We start from the raw sequence: 22,283 nt of genomic DNA on the forward strand, positions 1-22,283 counted from the left end.
CAAAAAACCTGCTCAGTCTTGCTCCCGTCATATGCGCCTTGTGTAGAACCTTAAATTGAATCAGGCTAAGCCTGGCACATGAGGACGAGGAATTTACCCTGCTTAGGACATCTGCCCACAGCCCCTCCTCAATCTCTTCCCCCAGCTCCTCTTCCCATTTTCCCGTCTCCCCCTCGTCTCTCATCTCCCTGTATATTTCCGACACTTTACCTTCTCCAACCCATGCCCCCAAAATCACTCTATCCTGGACCCCTTGCGTCGGGAGTTGCGGAAATTCCCTCACCTGTTGCCTCGTAAATGCCCTCACTTGCATGTATCGGAAAGCATTCCCTGGTGGCAACTTATATTTTTCTTCCAATGCTCCCAAATTCGCAAGCGTCCCGTCCACAAACAGGTCCTTCAGCTTCCTAATTCCTGCTCGCTGCCAACTTTGAAATCCCCCATCTATCCTCCCCGGGACGAACCTGTGGTTATTCCTCATCGGGGACCACACCGAGGCACCCGTCACTCCCCTGTGTCGTCTCCACTGCCGCCAGATCTTCAAGGTCGCCACCACCACTGGGTTTGAGGTGTACCTTTTCGGGGGGAACGGTAGCGGTGCCGTCGCCAGCGCTTTCAGGCTTGTTCCCTTACAGGACGCCATCTCCAGCCTTTTCCACGCCGCACCTTCCTCTTCCCTCATCCACTTACGGACCATCGACACATTGGCGGCCCAATAGTAGTCACTCAACTCGGCAGTGCCAATCCCCCTCTGTCCCTACTGCGCTGCAGGAACCCCCTCTTTACCCTCGGGGTCTTTCCCGCCCATACAAAGCTCGTAATGCTCCTATCTATTTTTTTTAAAAAGGCCTTAGTAATCAGGATGGGGAGGCACTGAAACACGAAAAGAAACCGCGGGAGGACCACCATCTTGACCGCCTGTACTCTGCCCGCCAATGACAGGGGCACCATATCCCACCTCTTAAAGTCCTCCTCCATCTGCTCTACCAGTCGCGTCAGGTTAAGTTTGTGTAGGGTTCCCCAGTTCCTGGCCACCTGAATCCCCAGGTATCGAAAATTCACTGTCACTCTCCTCAGCGGCAAAGCATCTATCCCCCTGCCCTGTTCCCGAGGGTGCATCACAAAAAGTTTGCTCGTTCCCATATTTAATTTATATCCCGAGAACTCTCCAAACTCCGAGTATCTGCATTACCTCTGGCATCCCCTCTACTGGGTCCACCACATATAGCAGCAAATCGTCTGCATATAGTGACACTCTATGTTCCTCTCCCCCTCTAAGGACCCCCCTCCACTTCTTAGAGTCCCTCAGCGCTATGGCCAATGGCCCAATTGCCAACGCGAACAGTACCCCTATGTAGTCGGAAGTACCCCGATCTTTGCCGATTTGTAACAACGCTTGCCACCGGGGCCCCGTACAGGAGTCTAACCCATCTAATGAACCCCTCCCCGAACCCAAATCTCTTCAGCACCTCCCACAAATAGTCCCACTCCACCCTATCGAATGCCTTCTCTGCATCCATCGCCACCACTATCTCTGCCTCCCCCTCCGGTGGGGGCATCATCATCACCCCCAGCAACCTTCGTATATTGGCGTTCAATTGTCTCCCTTTAACAAACCCTGTCTGGTCGTCATGTACCACCCCTGGGACGCACTCCTCTATCCTCGTCGCCATCACTTTGGCCAGCAGTTTGGCGTCTACGTTTAGGAGGGAGATGGGTCTGTATGACCCGCACTGCAGCGGGTCTTTGTCTCGTTTCAGAATTAACGATATCGTCGCCTCCGACATTGTCGGGGGTAGTGTCCCCCTTTCCTTAGCCTCATTGAAGGTTCTCGCCAGAAGCGGGGCCAGCAGGTCCATATACTTCCTGTAAAATTCCACCGGGAACCCATCTGGTCCTGGGGCCTTCCCTGCTTGCATATTCCCAATTCCTTTGATCACCTCCTCCACTGCAATCTGCGCCCCAAGACCTGCCACTTCCTGCTCCTCAACCCTCGGGAACTCCAGCTGGTCCAGGAAGTGTATCATTCCCTCTTTCCCCTCCGGGGGTTGGGACTTATACAGCCTCTCATAGTCTTGAACACCTCGTTCACTTTCCCTGCTGTCTGCTCCATCTTTCCCGTTTTGTCCCTAACTCCTCCGATCTCACTCGCCACCCCCCTCTTTCAAAGTTGTTGGGCCAGCAGCCGGCTCGCCTTTTCCCCATATTCATATTGCAACCCCTGTGCCTTCCTCCACTGCGTCTCCGCCTTTCGCGTGGTCAGCAGGTCAAACTCAGTCTGTGGTCTTCGTCTTTCCCTGTATAGCCCTCCCATCTGCTCCATAATTCCCTTAAGCACCTTGGTCGCTGCCGGCCTTCTCCCGGTCCTGGATCTGGACCGGTCCAGCCCTGGGTCTAGCACGGTGTTAAAATCCCCCCCCCCCATTACCAAGCTTCCCTCCTCCAGGTCCTGGATACGTCCCAGCATTCACTTCATGAATCCCGCGTCATCCCAGTTCGGGGCATATACGTTCACCAGCACCACCGCCTCACCTTGCAATCTGCCACTCACCGTCACGTACCTACCCCCACTGTCCACCACTATGGTCTTAGCCTCGAACGATACCCGTTTCCCCACCAGTATTGCCACCCCTCTGTTTTTTGCAACTAACCCAGAGTGGAATACCTGTCCCACCCATCCTTTCCTCAGTCTAACCTGATCCGCCAATTTCAGGTGCGTCTCCTGGAGCATAACCACGTCCGCCTTCAGTCTCTTTGTGCACAAACACCCTTGCCCTCTTAAATCGGCCCATTTAAACCTCTCTCATTCCACGTAATCAGCCGGGTGGGGGGCCATTTACCCCCCCCCCCCCTTGTCAACCAGCTCCTCACCCAGGTCCCACGCACCCGTCTGTCCCCCAGACGGCGCCCTCCCGTCCCGACCACCTCCTCTCGTATCAGCTCCCCCTTACCCTCAGCAGCAACAACCCAGTTAATCCCCCCCACTAGATTCCCCTCTAGCTTGATTGCTCCCCCCATATTGCTTCCGGGAGTCAGCTAACTCTGGCTGACCTCGGCTTCCCCCGTTTATCCTTTGACCTCCCTGCGTGTGATGCCCCCTTCCTTCCTGCGCCCTTTTTCCCACCTCAATTTCCATAGCGCGGGGAAAAAACCCGCGCTTCCCTCTCGGCCCCGCCCCTAGTGGCGCAGTTCCCTCATTCCCTGTCCCCTTTTCCACCGGCGCCCACATTTCTTCGTGCCCCCCCCCTCTCAGGGGAGGGGGGGGGGGGGGGGGAAAGAAAAAATTCCCCGGCCAACATTCTTACGTATTAGCCCTCCCCTCTCCCCACTTTACATTTCTGTGCCACCGCCTCGCTACCTCTCTCCAGACATCAATTTCTCAAGTCTAGTCCAATTTCTCTTCCTGAATGAATGTCCATGCCTCCTCCGCCGTCTCGAAGTAGTGGTGTTTGCCCTGGTGTGTGACCCACAATCTTGCCGGCTGCAGCATCCCAAATTTGACTTTCTTCCTATGGAGCCCTGCCTTGGCCCGATTGAAGCTCGCCCTCCTTCTTGCCACCTCCGCACTCCAATCTTGAGATACACGTATCACCGCGCTCTCCCACTTGCTGCTCAGTGTCCTCTTAGCCCAACTCAGGACCATCTCCCTGTCCCTGTAGCGATGGAACCTCACCACTATTGCTCGTGGTGTTTTCCCTGCCTTTGGTCTTCTCACGAGGACCCGGTACGCTCCCTCCACTTCCAGGGGGCCCGTTGGGGCCTCAGCTCCCATTAGGGTATGGAGCATCGTACTCACATACGCCCCAGCATCAGCCCCCTCTGTCCCTTCAGGGAGACCTAAAATCCTTAGATTCTTCCTCCTCGAGCTGTTCTCCAGGGCTTCCAGCCTTTCTATGCACCTCTTATGTAGTGCCTCATGCGTCTCCGTTTTTACCACCGGGCCCTGTATCTCGTCTTCGGCTGCCTTTGTCTTCATTCCACGGAGTTCCATCGCCTGGATCTTTTGTGTTTCCTTCAGTCCCTCGATTGCCAGTAACATCGGCGCCAGCATCTCTTTCTTGAGCTCCTCCACACATCGTCGGAGGAACTCCTGCTGTTCCGGGCGCCATACCATCTGGGCTCCCTCGGCCGCCATCTTGCCTCTCCCTTCTCTTCCCTGCCGCTGCTCCAGAGGATCCTCCGCAATCTGGAAACTGCTGTCACTCCTTTCCATCCACACCCGGGGGGACTTCTTCCTTTGTCACCTCATACTGGTTTGGCCGCAAAAAATTTCCGTTGGGGCTCCCGATAAGAGCCCAAAAGTCTGTTGAAACGGGAGGTGCCGAAACGTGCGGCTTACTGGTCATCGCCGCAACCGGAAGTTGAAGGAGGCCTTTTAGCCCATCATTCTTGTACGCGCTCTTCGGTAGCGCTATCCAATTAGTCTTCATTAGTGGTTAGCAATATAAATTGGAAGCAGTCAGCAATGGAGTGGGAAAGAGAAATTAGAAACAAATCTGGAATCTATAGGAGCCTTTAGAGCATACAGATGGAAGTGATTGATGCGGTCAGCCTGCTCAATTGTTTGTTCAGAGGCAATGCACAAGTAACATCATTGGAAAATGCAGGAGTAGCTGGTGTAAATCCATATTATACCTGACTCTGTTTTAAAAAAAATTCAGGCAGAATTTGGAGCATTAAATAGAAGCCATTTTATTCAAGGCAGTTTGTTCTCCTGAGAAAGTTCACCCGGCTTATTATTTTTAAATTAGTTTTGCAATAACACCACTAGTGTTGTCATCAACTCCGATGATTGTAGCATCAGTGAAAAGGCTGCATTTTAAAAATCAAACAAGGATTTTTAAAAAACAAACAGACCACAATCACCAGTCTGTAACAGGTTAACATGAATCATAGAAAATTTGACCTAGAACTGCCACAATCCACAACTAAACAAAACCCTCCAGCACATTATCTACTTCAGCACATAGTTTCCTCCAGCGTTTTGTGGCTGGGGAACCGGTCACAGAAAAATTCCATATAAAGAAGTCAGTTGGACATGTAGGGCTGTAAAATGACGACATCATTATAAATTATGTGCTGGTGTATCTTGGAAAACTGAAGGGCAGCATCAAATTATCAGCCTTTTAATTTATGACATTAACTCAGTCCAAAAGAATGTGTGATGTATAAATTTCCTTCCTATGTGGTTTCAAGCTCCAACACACAACCATATAATGTTAACTTTGTTACTCTGGAGTACACCCAACACAATTCCTTTATTTTGCCAATACAAATGCCTGATGTCTAAATTCACTTAGCCTGCATAATAAAAAAAGATCCGTCGAGTGAGCTGAAACTAAAGACGATGGGGTGTTTTATTTAATTTACTTGTTCAACTAAAACAAGAGATTGCCCGAGCAGGGGAACCTCAGATCAATTTATACATAAATCCTACAACAACCTCAATTTCTTGAGAATATCCCAATTATTTAAATTTTAATTAGTCAATCTTAATTGATCAAATTTAATAAATTATCCAATTGTTCTCTTGTTTTGTGTTCTTGATTCTTTGATGTCAGAGATTTCTATTCTTAGCTGTGTTTATTCTTCTCCTTGCAATTTTCTTTACCTCTCTGCCTGCGAGGTTATTTTGTTTTCTCTTTCTTTACCAATTCCCTGTCGGTAAACCAGGAAATGCAAGAGGCAAATAAAAGCAAACTACTGCGGATGCTGAATAATCTCAGCTGAAAAACTGGAAACTCTGGAAACACTGCAGGTCTGGCAGCATCTGTGGAGCGAGAACATTGAGGTTTATTATGACTCTTGTTCGTAACTATTAATGATGTGGAGATGCCGGCGTTGGACTGGGGTGAGCACAGCAAGAAGTCTTACAACACCATGTTAAAGTCCAACAGGTTTGTTTCAAATCACTAGCTTTCGGAGCGCTGCTCCTTCATCACCCGAGGAAGGAGCAGTGCTCCGAAAGCTAGTGATTTGAAACTAACCTGCTGGACTTTAACCTGGTGTTGTAAGACTTCTTACTGTAACTATTAATGGGAGATATAAAGATGTTCTTGGCAGCGGCAGGTGATAACTGAGTAAATGATCAGGAGTAGAATTACTGATCTCCTTTTCCTTCTCCCCCAAAAAGGTTCCCTGGTCCACAGGGAGGCAAATCAGTGTTGGCACCACCTTGGTCAAGACTGACGAACTCGGCATGAAATAAGGTTTCAATATGAGACATTCCAATCTATTGTGAGCAGCACTACGAAACACAGTAACACGCAGGTCAGGAGGGCAATTGTGGCTGTCCTCGACAGAAAAATGTGAATGTTAAACTATTGGGCTATAACATTTGATCATTTATGAGATGGCTCATGAGAATTTTCATACCCAGATCACATCACCAGTACATTTGAGCCCAACACAAACCAATATAAAAGACATAATACTTGGTCATGCACTTCATTAAAAGGGTGTTTTTTCTTTACGCACTTTGGTAATAATGCTTGTAGCTCCAATAATTTAATTAAAATGCAGAAGGTTCTCTTGCCTTTCATGGCCTCTGCAGCCTGGATGAGCTCCGTGACAGAACCAGCTACACGTTTTGAATATGTTGCCAGCTGCTGTTTGAGATCCGTTGATGGCTTCTGAAGAACCTGGAAAATAGATTTTAAAAAAAAATACTGAACAGAGGAAGAATAAGTAGTTCAAAAACAATAGAGTCCTATAATTCATTTGTGCAGCAGGATCAAATTGCATTGTGCAGCAACATATTTTCTGCCAGGAGCTGTGAAGAAACCCCAAGATCCCAAAATGGAATGCAAGAATTGCAGACTTCTAGTCAGAACTTCACCGCCTGCCTTATTGGCCTAGGACAAACCAGTCACACTCTCCAATCACACCTGAAGTAGGCTTCAGGCCCACTGGTTTGTCAAAGCAGCAAGTGCCTTCTTGGGCTGAACTCGGAATCCAGTCCTAAAATCACCTGCAAACAAAGGTAAATAACTTGCCTAAATGTGAAGAAGGGGCTCCTCCTAATACCACATTTAACCACCCACTTGATCACTGTTGTACCTGACCCCCAAGGGACCTTTGCACTTTAATTTAACTCCTATTTTTAAGTTTTTGCCCTAAGCGCAGATGATGTCTCATCTGCATGGCAATTAGCTTGCACAAGTTGCTACAGTACTTGGGTAGTCCAGCTGAAACAAAGAACTGACCTAGCAATGCACAAACTCTCATTCACCAATTCTACACATTTTGCTGTTCGATAGGATTAGTCTCCACTATTTCCCAATCATTGTTTGTTCTGTTTAGCAAAGACAAGGTTTATGGAGTTAGGTTGCAGATGAGCCATGGTTTATTGAATGGAGGAACAGGGCTCAAGGTGCAAAATAGCCTGTTCCTGTGTTCCAAGGAACTGAATAAATCCCTCAAAATGCAGACATGGTAGAAACTGCAATAACTTAGAAACACAGCACATGCAATTGGCTTGAGATCAAAACACAAACATGCTATAAAATATCACATATAAAACCAATGCAGGTCAGGAAAAAAAGCACGGACAGATGGGCATATAAATATACCACATGATTTGTGGGGAGATAGGAGAACAATCATTTAGTTCATGAAATTAAGAACTACTTCAGGTGGAGTTAAATTATATATGCTCACATAATATAAAGTGGGAATTACCGGCAGCGTCCCACCTGAATCGGGAAGGAATGCGGCCAATAAATGCCACGAGAGTCCTCTCCGGGATTCCCGATAGTCGTGACACCCCTCGAGACGTTGCAAATGGGTGGTATAACTATGTACACTGAATCTAACTAGCTACCTGGATCTACCGGCCTCATCAAAGAGACCCCAGTCGTCGCCATTTAGTACTGGTCCACACAAACCTCTCCGGCTCTCCCCTTGATATCATCAGGCTGACACCATGGAACTGCCAAGGCACCTGTGTAGCACTGCTATGCTGGCAGGGTCAGTGTGTCAAGGGCCAGGGGCATGCTGATGAAAGATAGGGGATGAGGAGGAGTATGAAGGGTGGGGTGAATGGCGGATATGAAGGGGCCTCTGAAAGGTTGGGGGCGGGAGTGAAGGGCCCAAAAAGGGACATGGGTAGGCTTGAAAAAGGAAGCAACCCCATAGTGGGGTGTCATGGGGGAATGGCCATTTGTGTAGAGAGTGACACTGGCCATCGGTGGGGGGGGGGGGGGGCGGTTGTGGTGGTGTAGAGGACATTAAGAGGTTGGTGCACCCTTTCAAAATGACAGCCTGATCTCAGAGGAGCCAGTCTGGCCAGAGAGTTCTGCTCCAGTGTTAAAAAAAATTCTGGGGCTAGACTGGGGAGAAACTCCAAGGGACCAAAAAATGATGAAGTGTGGTTAAATAGCAGTGTGAATCTCACCAGCAAAACCAGCAGGAAACACCCAACCAAACCCGCCTGAAAAGATAATTCAAAACTTTCCCATTAAATTAATTTTTTTCTAGTTATGCAGGTGCAAGTAGGCATATGGGCCTCTTAACCTCTTCAAAATAAGCTTAAACAACAGAATCAAAACCCAGACAAGGCTAATTGTAGCATTCTTTCACTTCCACAAGAATCCCCAGTGCAGGAGAAAGCCATTCAGCCCATCGGGGCTGCACCGACCCTCCAAAAGAACACCCTACCTAGTCTCACTACTCTTCCACCCTACCTCCATATCCCCACCTAACCTGCACATATTTGGACACAAAGGTGAAACTTAGCATGGCCAATCCACCACATCTTTGGATTGTGGGAGGAAACCAGAGCACCCGGAGGAACCCACACAACCCAGTCATGGCTTCAGCACATAACTTTCAGAACAGTCATACTTCTGGAAAAGACAATCTGGTACAGTGTTTGTTTGGTAGAATTTCTTTAACCAATGTCTGAAGGGGTATCAGTGATAGCTAGAGACATGCCTGAATGAACAGTTTAAGAATAGGTCTACGATAGCTTCACAATAACTTTAACCTAATTTTGAACTATCCACTCAGATTCTAGGAAATGATTCCACTTGAAACAAGTTTAATAGGACACAAAAAATATACTCCTTAGAAAAGAAAACCCAGACTGTTAAAATATAATTGCAAATAAATCAATTAGCAATAAATTCACCTATTTTCTCTTTGAAATCATTGTCCAAATCATATCAGGCCCTCCACCATTAGAAGTGGCCAGTTTAATCAAGGCATCATGCAAGTGGCCATTAGTTTTCAAAGTGGTAGACTTCCGGTTGCGGCTATGCGGAGCTAAGTCGCACGTTCGGCAGCTCCCGCTAAAAACGGACTTTTGGGCTCTTTTTAGGGCCCGTAACGGCGCTTGTTCGACGTTTCCCGGTGTGGGAATGGGACAGCAACATTCCCCCGATAGTGTATGGATTGGACCAGGAGTGGGGCCATTAAAAAAGTGGCATTGAAGCAAAGAAAGGTGCGAGGGAGGAGGACCAAGTTGGCGGCGGGCGGAGACCAGGCAGCGTGGAGGCAGTGGGCGCAAGAGCAGCAGGAGCTTCTGCAGCGCTGTGTTAAGGAACTGAAAGCAGAGCTGCTGGAGCCAATGAAGGCTTCAATCGATAAGCTGCTGGAGACTCAGACGGCCCAAGGGGCGGTGATCCGGGAGTTCCGGCAGAAGGTCTCGGAGACGGGGCCTGGCGGTGAAGGTGGAGGCGCACGAGGCGCTCCACAAGAAATGGCAGGCGAGGTTCGAGGAGATGGAGAACCGATCGAGGCGGAAAAACCTGCGGATCCTGGGTCTCCCGGAGGGGCTGGAGGGATCGGATGTCGGGGCCTACGTGGTCACCATGCTGAATTCGCTGATGGGAGCGGAGGCCTTTCAGGAGCCCTTGGAGCTGGAGGGGGCCCACCGAGTGCTGGCGAGGAGGCCCAAGCCCAGCGAGCCGCCGCGGGCGGTGCTGATGCGGTTCCACCGGTTTGCTGATCGAGAGTGTGTGTTAAGGTGGGCCAAGAAAGAACGGAGCAGCAGATGGGAGAACGCGGAGGTCCGAATCTACCAGGATTGGAGCGCGGAGGTGGTGAAGAAGAGGGCCAGTTACAACCGGGCGAAGGCAGTGCTGCACAGGAAGGGGGTGAAGTTTGGCATGCTGCAGCCGGCGTGTCTGTGGGTCACCTATAAGGATCAACACCATTATTTTGAGTCCCCGGAGAAGGCGTGGGCCTTTGTTCAGGCCAAAAAAACTGGACTCAGACTAAGGGTCGGGGATGAGGGGTCGCGGTGGAGGGATGGTTGGGTTGTGTTTCAAGGGGGGGTTCTTTGTTTTTTGGGGGTTGATTGGGCATTGTTTTGATTCGATCCACCGGGCGGGCTCGTGGGGGGGGGGGGTAGGTAAGCTGCTTGGGGGGTTGATGGTCGGCAGGGGAGATGGGGCCCCGCGGGGGGGGGGGGGGGGGGGGGGGGGGGGGGAGAAGAGAGAGGCCTGAGTTGGGGGTAGTGGGACAGGGCCTGGAAAGGGAGCTGCGCCAAGGGACGGACCGGGCGAGTGGAAAGCGCGGACTTTTTCCCACGTTTAGGGCTGAAGGGGTGGGGGCGGGAGCTGAGAAGCGCGGGCTTTTTCTCCCGCACTGGGAAGTGGAATGGATGAGATCCCGCTGGTGGACAATTTGGGGGGGGGGCGGGGGGAAGACACGTTCCACACTGGGGGGGCGGGGGGGTCGATGGAGCGGCGGGAGTGGCCGGGGCTAGGAGTCAGCTGACTTACGGGAGTGCAATGGGGGGAGCAATGCAGCTAGTGGGGGACCTAGCTGGAGGGGGACCGGGTTGCTGCTGGAATGGCCAAGGGGGAGCTGGAGTTGGTAGAGGAGGTCGGGGCGGGGGTCTACCGCTGTGGGGAACGGGCCGTGCGGGGGGCGCGGCATGTGGCTGGCCTAGGAAGGGCCATGGCTAGTCGGCGGGGGAGAGGGGTGCGTAGTCCCCGGATCCGGCTGATAACCTGGAATGTAAGGGGACTGAATGGGCCGGTCAAGCGGGCCCGGGTGTTCACGCACCTGAAGGGGCTGAAGGCGGATGTGGCCATGCTTCAGGAGACGCACCTGACCTGAGGGTGGCAGATCAGGTAAGGTTGAGAAAGGGGTGGGTAGGGCAGGTGTTTCATTCGGGGTTGGATGCAAAAAAATCGGGGGTGGTGGCGATCTTGGTTGGGAAGAGAGTGTCGTTCGAGGCGTCGAGCATTGTGGCAGACAATGGCGGTAGGTATGTGATGGTAAGTGGCAAACTGCAGGGAGAGCGGGTGGTGTTGGTCAATGTATATGCCCTGAATTGAGACGATGCGGGGTTCATGCGGCGTATGCTGGGCCGGATTCCGGACCTGGAGACAGGGGGCCTGATAATGGGGGGAGATTTCAACACTGCTGGACCCGGCATTGGATCGCTCTAGGTCTAGGATGGGCAGGAGGCCGGCGGTGGCCAAGATGCTGAGGGGGTTCATGGACCAGATGGGAGGGGTGGATCCGTGGAGGTTTGCGAGGCCGGGGGCCAGGGAATTTTCATTCTTCTCCCATGTCCACAAGGCCTACTCCCGGATTGACTTTTTTGTCATGAGCAGGGCGCTGATTCCGAAGGTGGAGGATACGGAGTACTCGGCGATAGCCATTTCTGATCATGCCAGGCACTGGGTGAACCTCGAGTTGGGGGAGGAGAGGGACCAGCGCCCGCTATGGCGCCTAGTGATGGGGTTGCTGGCGGACGAGGTGGTGAGCGGGCGGGTCCGGAAGTGTATAGAAAGGTACCTGGAGGCTAATGACAATGGGGAGGTGCAAGTAGGGGTGGTCTGGGAGGCGCTGAAGGCGGTGGTCAGAGGAGAGCTGATCTCCATTAGGGCACACAAGGAGAGGGGGGAGAGGAGAGAGAGGGAGAGGTTGGTGGGGGAGATGTTGAGGGTGGATAGGAGGTACACGGAGGCCCCAGAGGAGGGATTGCTTAGGGAGCGGCATAGCCTCAGGCTGAGTTAGATTTGTTGTCCACCAGGAAGGCGGAGGCGCAGTGGAGGAAGGTGCAGGGGGCGGCATATGAATACGGAGAAAAGGCTAGCCGGATGCTGGCGCACCAGCTTCGGAAGCGAGAGGCAGCGAGGGAGATCAGGGGAGTTAGGGATGGAGGAGGGAACACGGTGCAAAGTGCGGTGGGTATCAATGGGGTCTTCAGGGACTTCTACGAGGAACTGTACTGGTCTGAGCCCCCACTGGAAGAGGGAGGGATGGGTCGCTTCCTGGACCGGCTGAGGTTTCCGAGGGTGGAGGAGGGGCAGGTGGTGGGGTTGGGTTGGAAGAGTTGGTCAAAGGGATAGGGAACATGCAGGCAGGGAAGGCACCGGGGCCGGATGGGTTCCCGGTTGAATTTTACAAGAAGTTTGCGGACCTGCTGTTGGTAAGGACCTTCAACGAGGCAAGGGAAGGGGGGGGCTCTGCCCCCGACGATGTCTAGAGCGCTGATTTCCCTGATCCTGAAGCGGGACCAGGATCCCCTACAGTGTGGGTCAGATAGGCCGATCTCACTCTTAAATGTAGATGCAAAGTTGCTGGCAAAGCTTTTGGCCATGAGGATAGAGGACTGTGTGCCGCAGGTCATACACGAGGATCAGACGGGGTTTGTGAAAGGGAGGTAGTTGAATACTAATGTATGGAGGCTCTTGAATGTTATAATGATGCCGGCGATGGAAGGGGAGGCCTTTGATAGGGTGGAGTGGGGGTACCTGTGGGAGGTGTTGAAAAGGTTCGGGTTCGGGGAGGGGTTCGTCAGGTGGGTAAGGCTGCTGTATGAGGCCCCGGTGGCGAGTGTGGCCACGGATAGGAGGAGGTCAGAGTATTTCCGGCTACACCGGGGGACGAGGCAGGGGTGTCCCCTGTCTCCCCTGCTCTTTGCACTGGCAATTGAACCCCTGGCCATGGCGTTGGGGGAGTTGAGGAACTGGAGGGGGCTGGTGCGGGGGGAGGAGCATCGGGTGTCGCTCTATGCGGATGATTTGCTGCTATATGTGGCGGACCCGGTGGGGGGAATGCCGGAGGTGATGAGGATCCTTAGGGAGTTTGGAGATTTCTCCGGGTACAAGCTTAATATGGGGAAGAGCGAGTTGTTCGTAGAGCACCTGGGGGACCAGGAGAGGGGGATTGGTGAGCTCCCACTAAAAAGGGCGGAGAGGAGTTTCAGGTACCTGGGGGACAAGATGGCTAGGATCTGGGGGGCCCTGCATAAGCTTAACTTCACGAGGCTGGTGGAGCAGATGGAGGAGGAGTTTAAGAGGTGAGGCGTGCTGCCACTCTCCCTGGCGGGTAGAGTGCAGTCAGTTAAAATGATAGTGCTCCTGAGGTTTTTCTTCCTGTTCCAATGCCTCCCCATCCTGATCCCTAGGGCCTTCATCAGGCGGGTTAACAGGAGCGTTATGAGGTTTGTGGGGGTGCAGAAGACCCAGAGGGTGAGAAGGGTGTTCCTGGAGCGGTGCAGGGATTGGGGGAGGGGGGGGGGTTGGCGCTGCCAACGTGGCGATGGTGTGTAAGTGGATGATGGAGGGGGATGAGGCAGCATGGAAGAGGCTGGAGATGGCGTCCTGTGTGGGCACGAGCCTGGAGGCGCTGGTGACGGCGCCGCTTCCTCCAACGAGGTATACCACGAGCCCGGTGGTGGCGGCTACCCTAAAAATTGGGGGCAATGGAGACGTCACAGGGGAGAGGTGGGGGCCTCAGTGTGGTCCCCAATTCGGGGGAACCACCGGTTTGTCCCGGGGAGGATGGACGGAGGGTTTCTGAGCTGGCACAGGGTAGGTATTAGAAGGATGGGGGACCTGTTTGTGGATGGGAAGCTCGCGAGCCTGGGTGAGCTGGAGGAGAAGTTTGGGCTCCCCCGGGGAACACCTTCAGATATATGCAGTAAGGGCGTTTGTTCGGTGGCAGGTGGTGGAGTTCCCACTGCTGCCGCCATGCGGGGTCCAGGACAGGGTGCTGTCGGGGGTGTGGGTTGGAGAGGGAAGGATCTCAGCAACGTATCAGGTGATGCAGGAGGAGGAGGAGGCCTCGGTGGAGGAGCTAAAGGGTAAGTGGGAGGAGTTGGGTGAGGAGATTGACGAGGGGATGTGGGCGGATGCATTGGGGAGGGTGAACTCTTCCTCCTCTTGCGCGAGGCTCAGCCTCATACAATTTAAGGTGCTGCATAGGGCTCACATGACCAGGACAAGGATGAGCAGGTTCTTTGGGAGTGAGGACAGATGTGTTAGGTGCTCAGGGAGCCCAGCAAATCACACCCACATGTTCTGGGCTTGCCCAGCGCTGGAGTACCTTTGGAAGGGCGTAGCGAGGACGGTGTCGAGGACGGTAGGTTCCAGGGTCAGGCCGGGCTGGGGGCTGGCAATATTTGGGGTTGCAGGGGAGCCGGGAGTGCAGGAGATGAAAGAGGCCGGTATTCTGGCCTTTGCGGCCCTGGTAGCCCGGCAAAAGATTCTTCTTCAGTGGAAGGATGCGAGGCCCCCAAGCGTGGAATCCTGGATCAGCGATATGGCGGGGTTTATTAAATTGGAGAGGGTGAAATTCACCTTAAGGGGATCGGTACAAGGGTTCTTCAGGCGGTGGCAACCTTTCCTAGACTTTCTGGCAGAACGTTAGAAGATGGTCAGCAGCAGCAGCTCTGGGTGGGGGGGGGGGGGGGGGAGTTGTTCGTTTTCTTGAGTGGGTGTGTATTTTTGCCTTTGTGTTGATGAAGGCTGTTAATTTATTATTTATGTATAAGGGGGGGGTTGTTCTTTTATTTTTGTATTTTGTTGATACTTTGTGAAAATTTGAATAAAGATTATCTTAAAAAAATAAAGTTTTCAAAGTGGTAAACGTGGTTTACGTTAGAACTTCTACATGACCAATACAGGGTGGCACAAGAATCATGAATTTGCACATATTTGGCAACAGTAGAAGTCAGTAGCTCTGCAGTACATCACAAGAAGCTGCAGCATTACCCGTAGGAAGGTTCTATACCACATCACTTCTCAAATTCTCTATATTTGGACAAACCCATGCATAACACTCGAGCACAGCAAGGCTACTAGTACTGCTGTGACTCAAGCTACTCACCGGCTTTGAAATAAAATGAAGGAACAAGTATGAAATGTGGGAGGAAAAGAGACAGAAGTAATTCAACAAAGATATAACAGGGCAAAGCAACAACAATGTCAGAAAAACACATTTCAGGTTCAATTCTCAGGTTACGGCAAGTTGAACCGTTGAAATCGACAGATATGGGGGGGGTGGTGGGGGGGGGGGGGAACACTACCATCTGCATCATTGGGTCAGGGAATGATAAAAAAAATTAGCCAGGACCTGCTCCCCCAAAAAAACTATCAGGCCCCCCTCACCGAATCAGTGTCCAGCAAAGCTTGAAATAATAATAATCTTTATTATTGTAGCAAGTAGGCTTACATTAACACCGCAATGAAGTTACTGTGAAAATCCCCTAGTCGCCACACTCTGGCGCCTGTTCGGGTACACAGAGGGAGAATTCAGAATGCCCAATTCACCTAACAGGCACATCTTTCAGGACTTGTGGGAGGAAACCGGAGCACTCGGAGGAAATCCACGCAGACACGGGGAGAACGTGCAGACTTTGTACAGACAGTGACCCAAGCCGGGAATCGAACCTGGACCCTGGCACAGTGAAACAACAGTGATAACCACTGTGCTACCGTACTGTATGGCACGCATGGATGTCAGCTGAAGACCATATTGAGCTCAGTTGTGGTTCACATCATAGCCAGCACTGATCGTCTGCACACATGAATGGACAGTTAAACACAGGAAGACCCAAATCATCACTGCCTTCAGTGATGGGGTAAGGAGATAATTGGCAGAACAAGGAAGGGAGAAGAAAACTTTAATGAATTGTGTATTATAAACCTTGCTTGATGAATTAATATTAAGGCTGTGGAGAGGATGGCAGACAAGATTTTCTAGAATTCCACCAGGAATGAGCAACTTCAGTAATATGGAGAAATTTGAAAAAAATGGGATTGTTCTCCTCAAGAGTCAAAATGTTTAAGGGGAGATTTAATAGAGGTGTTGCAAATTATGTTGGGGTTTGATAGCGTATATAGGGGAAAACTGGTTCTACTGATAGAAGGGTGCTGATAACCAGAGGATGCAGAGATGAGGTAATTGGCAAATACAAAGGGGAAAATGAGAACAATTTTTATGCAGGGAACTATATCTTCAAGAATACATTGCCTGACAGTGTGCTGTTGGGCACATCCAATATTGGTTTTCAGAAAGGAAAACCATTTGAAAAGGAAATAATTATGGGACGATGAGAAATAGAGTGGAACAAATCAATTAGCTCTGTCAACGGGTTGGCCCCATGGAATGAACAGCCTCCTTCTAAGCTATACAATTCTATGAAAAAGCTTTTTCATCAACAGCTATAACTAATTTGGATTGTTTGCACATTATAAACATTAGGAATAGAAGTAGTTGATGAGAAAATAAGTTATTTAAGAATTTACACCACAACATACATTTCATGATTACTTACAATAAGTACATGTTCCAGTAGGGCCAGGTAACCCTGAGAGCATTCTTTGCCAAAACGAAGGGCTCGGGTACGAACATCGCTGGGCACTTCTGGATGATAGGCTGCTTGCTATAGAAACATGCAATAATAAATGTTGTTAATCATCTGGCTCTACTCTCACAGGAGCCTTCTATTAGCTCATCATGTTCAGTTTTTGCGAGCACTACCTCCCACAAATTTGTTTTGCTTCATTTCTGACAAGGAAAAATCAGTGCTACAATGAGTAGAAGCAGCTGCACTTATTCTGTTTTACTGCTTATAGTTTTAATTTGGTTTCCCACCATTGTCAAAAGTTGGGGCGATAATGTTCCAGATTCCTACGACAGGACATCCAAACCCGCAACCTCTGCCATCCAAAAGAACAAACACAGCATGGGAACATAGCCACCTGCAAGGTTGCCAGCAACCCACATCATATTTGGAACTATATCGCCGTTCCCTCACGTCACTGGGTCAAAATCCTGGAACTCCCTTCCTAACAGCACCGTGGACGGACCTACAACACCGACTGCAGAGGTTCAAAGAGGCAGCTCACCATCACCTTCTCAAGGGAAATTAGGGATGGACAATAAATGTTGGCCCAGTTAGCTCAGTTGGATGGATGGCTGGTTTGTGATGCAGAGCGACGCCAACAGCGTGGGTTCAATTCTGGTACCGGCTGAGATTATCCATGAAGGCCCCGCCTTCTCAACCTTGTCCCTCGTCCGAGGTGTGGTGGCCCTCAGGTTAAATCACCACCAGTCAGGGCCTACAGTCCACAGGGATGATGGCAAATTAAATTAAACTTTCAACCATTATTGTGGAGGCACCAACAGTTCAGTTATTGGCCTTTTTGCTCTCTTAGTTCATTAGGATGGTCAATTTGTTTAACCACACAACATAAAGAATGGTTAATCCAAGGCCAGGTAAGAAACTTATCTTCTTCATACTGGTCCTAAAAAAACAAATCGTGGTGATGTTGTGCAAGTCCTCGAGTTGGTTTCCCACCCTCCTGTTCCAGTGACAATCGCAAGGATAAACCTTGTAGCTACATTACAAACAGTTGGAACTTCAGGCAATTATATCCAGGGAACTATGGTGAAGATTAGGAAATCTGTATTCTAATCCACCAAAATGGATGTTGCACTGCTTTCAAGGGGCTCTCAGGTCAGTTCGACCTTCTCCCACTGTTTGCCAAGAGCCTATTTAAAAAATGTGAAGAAATTTCCAGAAAAAAAATCTTTCCTTTTAAAAATAGCTGTAATACTTTGAATAAAGGGCATTCTCTCCAAATGCACAAACAGCCTTTTTCCTTTTGTGTTCTTTTCCATGTACGCTGAACAGGCACTTCACAACTGATGTTTTGGTTATTAGATACCTTACAAGAATGAAGCATCTCAGCGATAGCTTTGCGGCTAAGGTTGGCAGTGGCAATAACATCCTCTTGACGACAGGAGTTTCCTGCTGCAACAGCTTTAGCTGTGGCAATAGTAATGCCTTTGGTCATCCGGATGAATTCCTCTGGCATAGATGTTTTAGGTGGTGGATCTGCTGAAGAAAATACCTAAAGGAATAGAAAAGAAGTTTAGTCAAAAGGTTTAAAAAAAATAGTTTTGCAAAGCTTCAATTTCCCCCGATGTCTTTCGAGAGACATTAAAGAGCGCATCAGTTTTTAATGGATTATTTATAATTTTCAGAGGTACAAAGAATATGCAGAAGTCAGATCTTTTCACAGCCTTTAAGGTCTTCCTCTTAAAATGCATGCAAAAATTGTGTCTTGACCCAATTGGCGATTCAGAAGGTGCAGGAGGAGGTGGGGAGCACGAGGAATGGATGGCCTCGGACAGCGAGAAGAGGCCAAGGGAAAGAAATTGGAGGGCCTGGAGAATTGCACTAGAAGAGAACCTGAGGATCGTCGGGAGGACATTGAGGGAGTGGAGGCTGGGAAGTATACGGCCAGGATATTGGAGCAGTTGCTGGGTGAGGGTGCCTTTGACTGGCCCCTTGAGGTGGATCGGGCGGCAAGGAGGCTGCAGGTGGGTGAGCTACTGAGGGCGATGGTGGTGCGGCTGCCCCATTTCTTGGACAAGAAAAGATTTCGAAATGGGCGAGACAGACGAGGAGGTGCACCTGGGAAGGGAGTGAGCTGTGGGTCTACCAAGATCTGGGTGCGGAGTTGGCGAAGAGGAGAGCCGGGTTCAACCGGGATTAAGGCTGCCTTTTCAAGGAGGGGGTGAAGATTGGGGTTTTGTACCCTGCCCGCTTGTAGGGTGACACATCAGAAACAGGAGTTTTTTTTGATTTGCCAGAGGCGGTGAATAATGTCCATACATTCTGAGCATGTCTAAGACGGAGGGGGTTCGAGCAGGGATTCTTGGATGTTATGTCCAAGGTTCTGGGTGTGGGGGTGGCCGCGGGTCTGGAGGTGGCGAGATTTGGTGAGTTGGAAGACCAGGGGGCTGGCGGGTTATTCTGTACATTGTCAAAAAGCCTTGAATAAAAATATATTTTTAAAAACACTATCAGAGATTGGTTCTGTGAAGCAAGCACAGTAACATAATCATAAAGTAGCACAGTCTGGAGTCTTAACCTATCTTTAAGCTGTTGGACTAACTTTCAATGTTTGTATTGGAAAATAGTTAATAGAAATCTCTGACTTTCAACTTAACAATTTCTCAATAATACAGATGACTGGTTGACACTGCCACTATGCAATTACAGTTAAATTCCAAGATTCTCTGCATCGAGTTTGGTGGGTCACAGCTAGACAATCATCCTCATGGTCAGTGGAGTGGGAAACAGGAGGAAGCACGGGAGGGCAAGAGAATCAGCCAGGATTCTCACTTTTCATTGATATCCAAGACAAGATCAGACTTGGCTTTCATGCCTGTTAGATAATTACTCTCTCAAGTGGAGACTTGCATGTAAAGAAGGCACACCTGGAGGTTGGCTTCTGTAAATTCTACCCTAGCCAAGATTAATGTCGACAAGAGAGAATTGAGGAAAAAAGATTAAACATATGCAACTCATTTCTCCCCAACCCCATCCCCTCACCCACAAAATAAAGCAGCCTAGCAATCAATAGGTTGCAGTCAATCTATGTGTGGGGGTTGGTTAAGCCCCAACTATGATTCTATTGTGCTTAGAGAGGGAAGAGTAAATAAAGTAGCAGTGGTTGCTTAGCAACTGGGGGGCCTTGTAAAGAACATAGGAATTAGGAGAAGTTGGCAATTCAGCCCTTCGAGCTTGCTCTGTAATTCAATCAGATCATGACTGACCTCTTCCTGGTCTGAAAGCCACCTCCCTACCTGTTCTCCATACCCCTTTAACCCATTTTTAAAAATCAGAAATATATCTATCTCCCTCTTGAAACCATTTAATGATTCGGACTCCACCGCACTATGGGGCAGTGAGTTCCACAAATTCACCACCCTCTGCGGGAAGTAGTGCCTCCTTATGCAAGTTTTAAATCTACCACCTCTCAATCTACATCTGTGACCTCTTGTTCTAGTTTGCCCCATAAGGGAGAATATTCGGTCTACATTTACTTTATCAATCCCTTTTAGTATTTTATATACCTTAATCAGATCCCCTCTCATCCTTCTAAACTCCTAGTATAAGCCTAAACTGTTTAATCATCATACGTCTGATGTGTTAAGTGAGTTGGTTCAACGTTGAGTGCAACTGGATGCAGTGAAACTAGAAACAGGCTTCCGACACAGGAGATGGTCCAATGCTGTTTTATTGAACATGCTGATTGCTGTACATAAACTGCTGTGGGTTGACACTCTATTGATCAAACTGATAACCTCCTACTGGCTTGACCAGACTAGCTCTCTCCCACATGGAGATGGTGCTCACTGGTTTGTGCACTCTAACTATCTCAGTAGCTGTATGTGTGTGAGAGAGAGAGAGAGAGAGAGAGAGAGAGAGAGAGAGAAGAGAGAGAAGAGAGAGAAGAGAGAGGAGAGAGAGAAGAGAGAGAAGAGAGAGAAGAGAGAGAGAGAGAGAGAGAGAGAGAGAGTCTTAATGCCATCTGGGCTTTAGAGTGGTGGTGTCCTGTCTGGTGATTGGTTTTCTGTGTCGTGTGTGTTTATTGGTTATCCTGTGTGTCAATCACTGCCTGTCTGCATCTCATTATATACACAAGTGGATATTATGACATCTCCCCCTTTTAAAATAAATTTTGGAATGTGGCAGTATATACATGCATGACGATGTACAAGTGGTGAATGAATGAACATATGTACATGGGAAGGTGTCTATCGTGCAGATACAGAGCAAACTGAACAAAATTTACAAGATTTAAGTCTATAGATTCAGTCTTTGTGGCGGGCGACAAATTCTTGTTGATCGCCTCAGAGGTGGAGGGGGGGACGCCGGCACCTGGACAGGCGGGATTGCTGCTATTTTGGTGGCCTCGTGGACAGGTGGGATGTCCTGAGACGGCATGATGACATGCAGAGATGTGCGGTCAGGTGGTGGGCAGGGAACTTTGCGCAGCGCCCTCCTGTTGCGCCGTAGAATGGAGCCATCAGCCATTTGAACAATGAAAGACCTGGGGGCAGCCTGTCTGATGACAACAGCTGGGGCTGACCAGCCTCCCTCAGGCAACTGGACGCGAGCAACATCTTCCGGAGCCAGCGCAGGCAGATCAGTGGCATGAGCATCATACGTGATCTTCTGCTGGTCCCTGGATCGCTGCACTTTCTGCAGCACCGTGAGATAGTCAAGGTCTGGAACATAGATGGCTGGAACAGTCGTCCTCAGGTTGCGGTTCATGAGCAGCTGCGCTGGAGACAAACCAGTCGACAGAGGGGTTGCCCTGTATGCCAACAGCGCCAGGTTGAAATCCGGGGCGGAGTCTGCAGCCTTGCACAGCAACCACTTGACAATATGAACCCCTTTCTCGGCCTTCCCGTTCATAATGGGGACTGGATGTGATATGCCTGAAGTGGTAGGATCGTGCAAAGTCGGACCACTCTTGGCTGTAGAAACATGGACCGTTGTCACTCATTAATGTGAGTGGTATCCCGTGCCTGGCAAACGTCTCTTTGTAGGCTTTGATGACTGACTTGGATGTGAGGTCCGACAGTTTCACCACTTCCGGGTAGCTGGAGAAGTAGAGAAGTAGTCGACCAAGAGCACGTAATCACACCCATTTGCGTGAAAGAGGTCTATCCCCACCTTGGACCACGGGGAAGTCACGATCTCGTGCTGTTGCAGTGTTTCCTTGGGTTGAACTGGTTGAAATTTCTGACATGTTGTGCAGTTGAGGACCGTATTGGCAATGTCCTGGCTGATGCCAGGCCAGTAAGCTGCCTGCCGAGCTCTGCGTTGACATTTCTCGACCCCAAGGTGACCCTCATGGATCTGTCTGAGCACCATGGTTTGCATGCTTTGGGGAATGACGATTTTATCTAGTTCAAGAAGGATCCCCTCAACAACCGTTAACTCGTCCTGAACGTTGAAGAACTGGGGGCACTGCCCCTTTTGCCAGCCATGGGTGAGGTGTTGCATCACGCGCTACAGTAGAGGATCTTTGGCAGTTTCGTCGCGTATTTGGACAACTCGTTCATCAGTGGCTGGGAGGTTGCTGGCACACAACTGCACCTGTGCCTCAATGTGGCGAATGAAGTCGCCCTGTTCACACGGCGTGGTGATGGATTGGGATAGGGCATCCGCAATGATCAGCTCCTTACCCGGTGTGTAGACGAGTTCAAAGTCATATCGGCGGAGA

The 22,283-nt window shown here is 50.0% G+C and overlaps 1 protein-coding gene across 1 annotated transcript in view; it reads right to left on the reverse strand.

Annotated features, from left to right (window-relative positions):
- LOC140409092 (talin-1) overlaps window positions 1-22,283 on the reverse strand; it is a 359,042-nt gene that overhangs the window by 17,392 nt on the left and 319,367 nt on the right. Inside the window, exons 51-53 of the mRNA XM_072497200.1 lie at window positions 17,922-18,107; window positions 16,526-16,633; window positions 6,536-6,641 (exon numbers count right to left, since the gene is read on the reverse strand). Of these exons, the coding sequence (XP_072353301.1) occupies window positions 6,536-6,641; window positions 16,526-16,633; window positions 17,922-18,107 (400 nt within the window). The remainder of the gene's footprint in view (window positions 1-6,535; window positions 6,642-16,525; window positions 16,634-17,921; window positions 18,108-22,283) is intronic.

The sequence above is a fragment of the Scyliorhinus torazame genome, chromosome 3 (genome assembly GCF_047496885.1).
Source record: "Scyliorhinus torazame isolate Kashiwa2021f chromosome 3, sScyTor2.1, whole genome shotgun sequence".
Taxonomy (NCBI): Eukaryota; Metazoa; Chordata; class Chondrichthyes; order Carcharhiniformes; family Scyliorhinidae; genus Scyliorhinus; species Scyliorhinus torazame.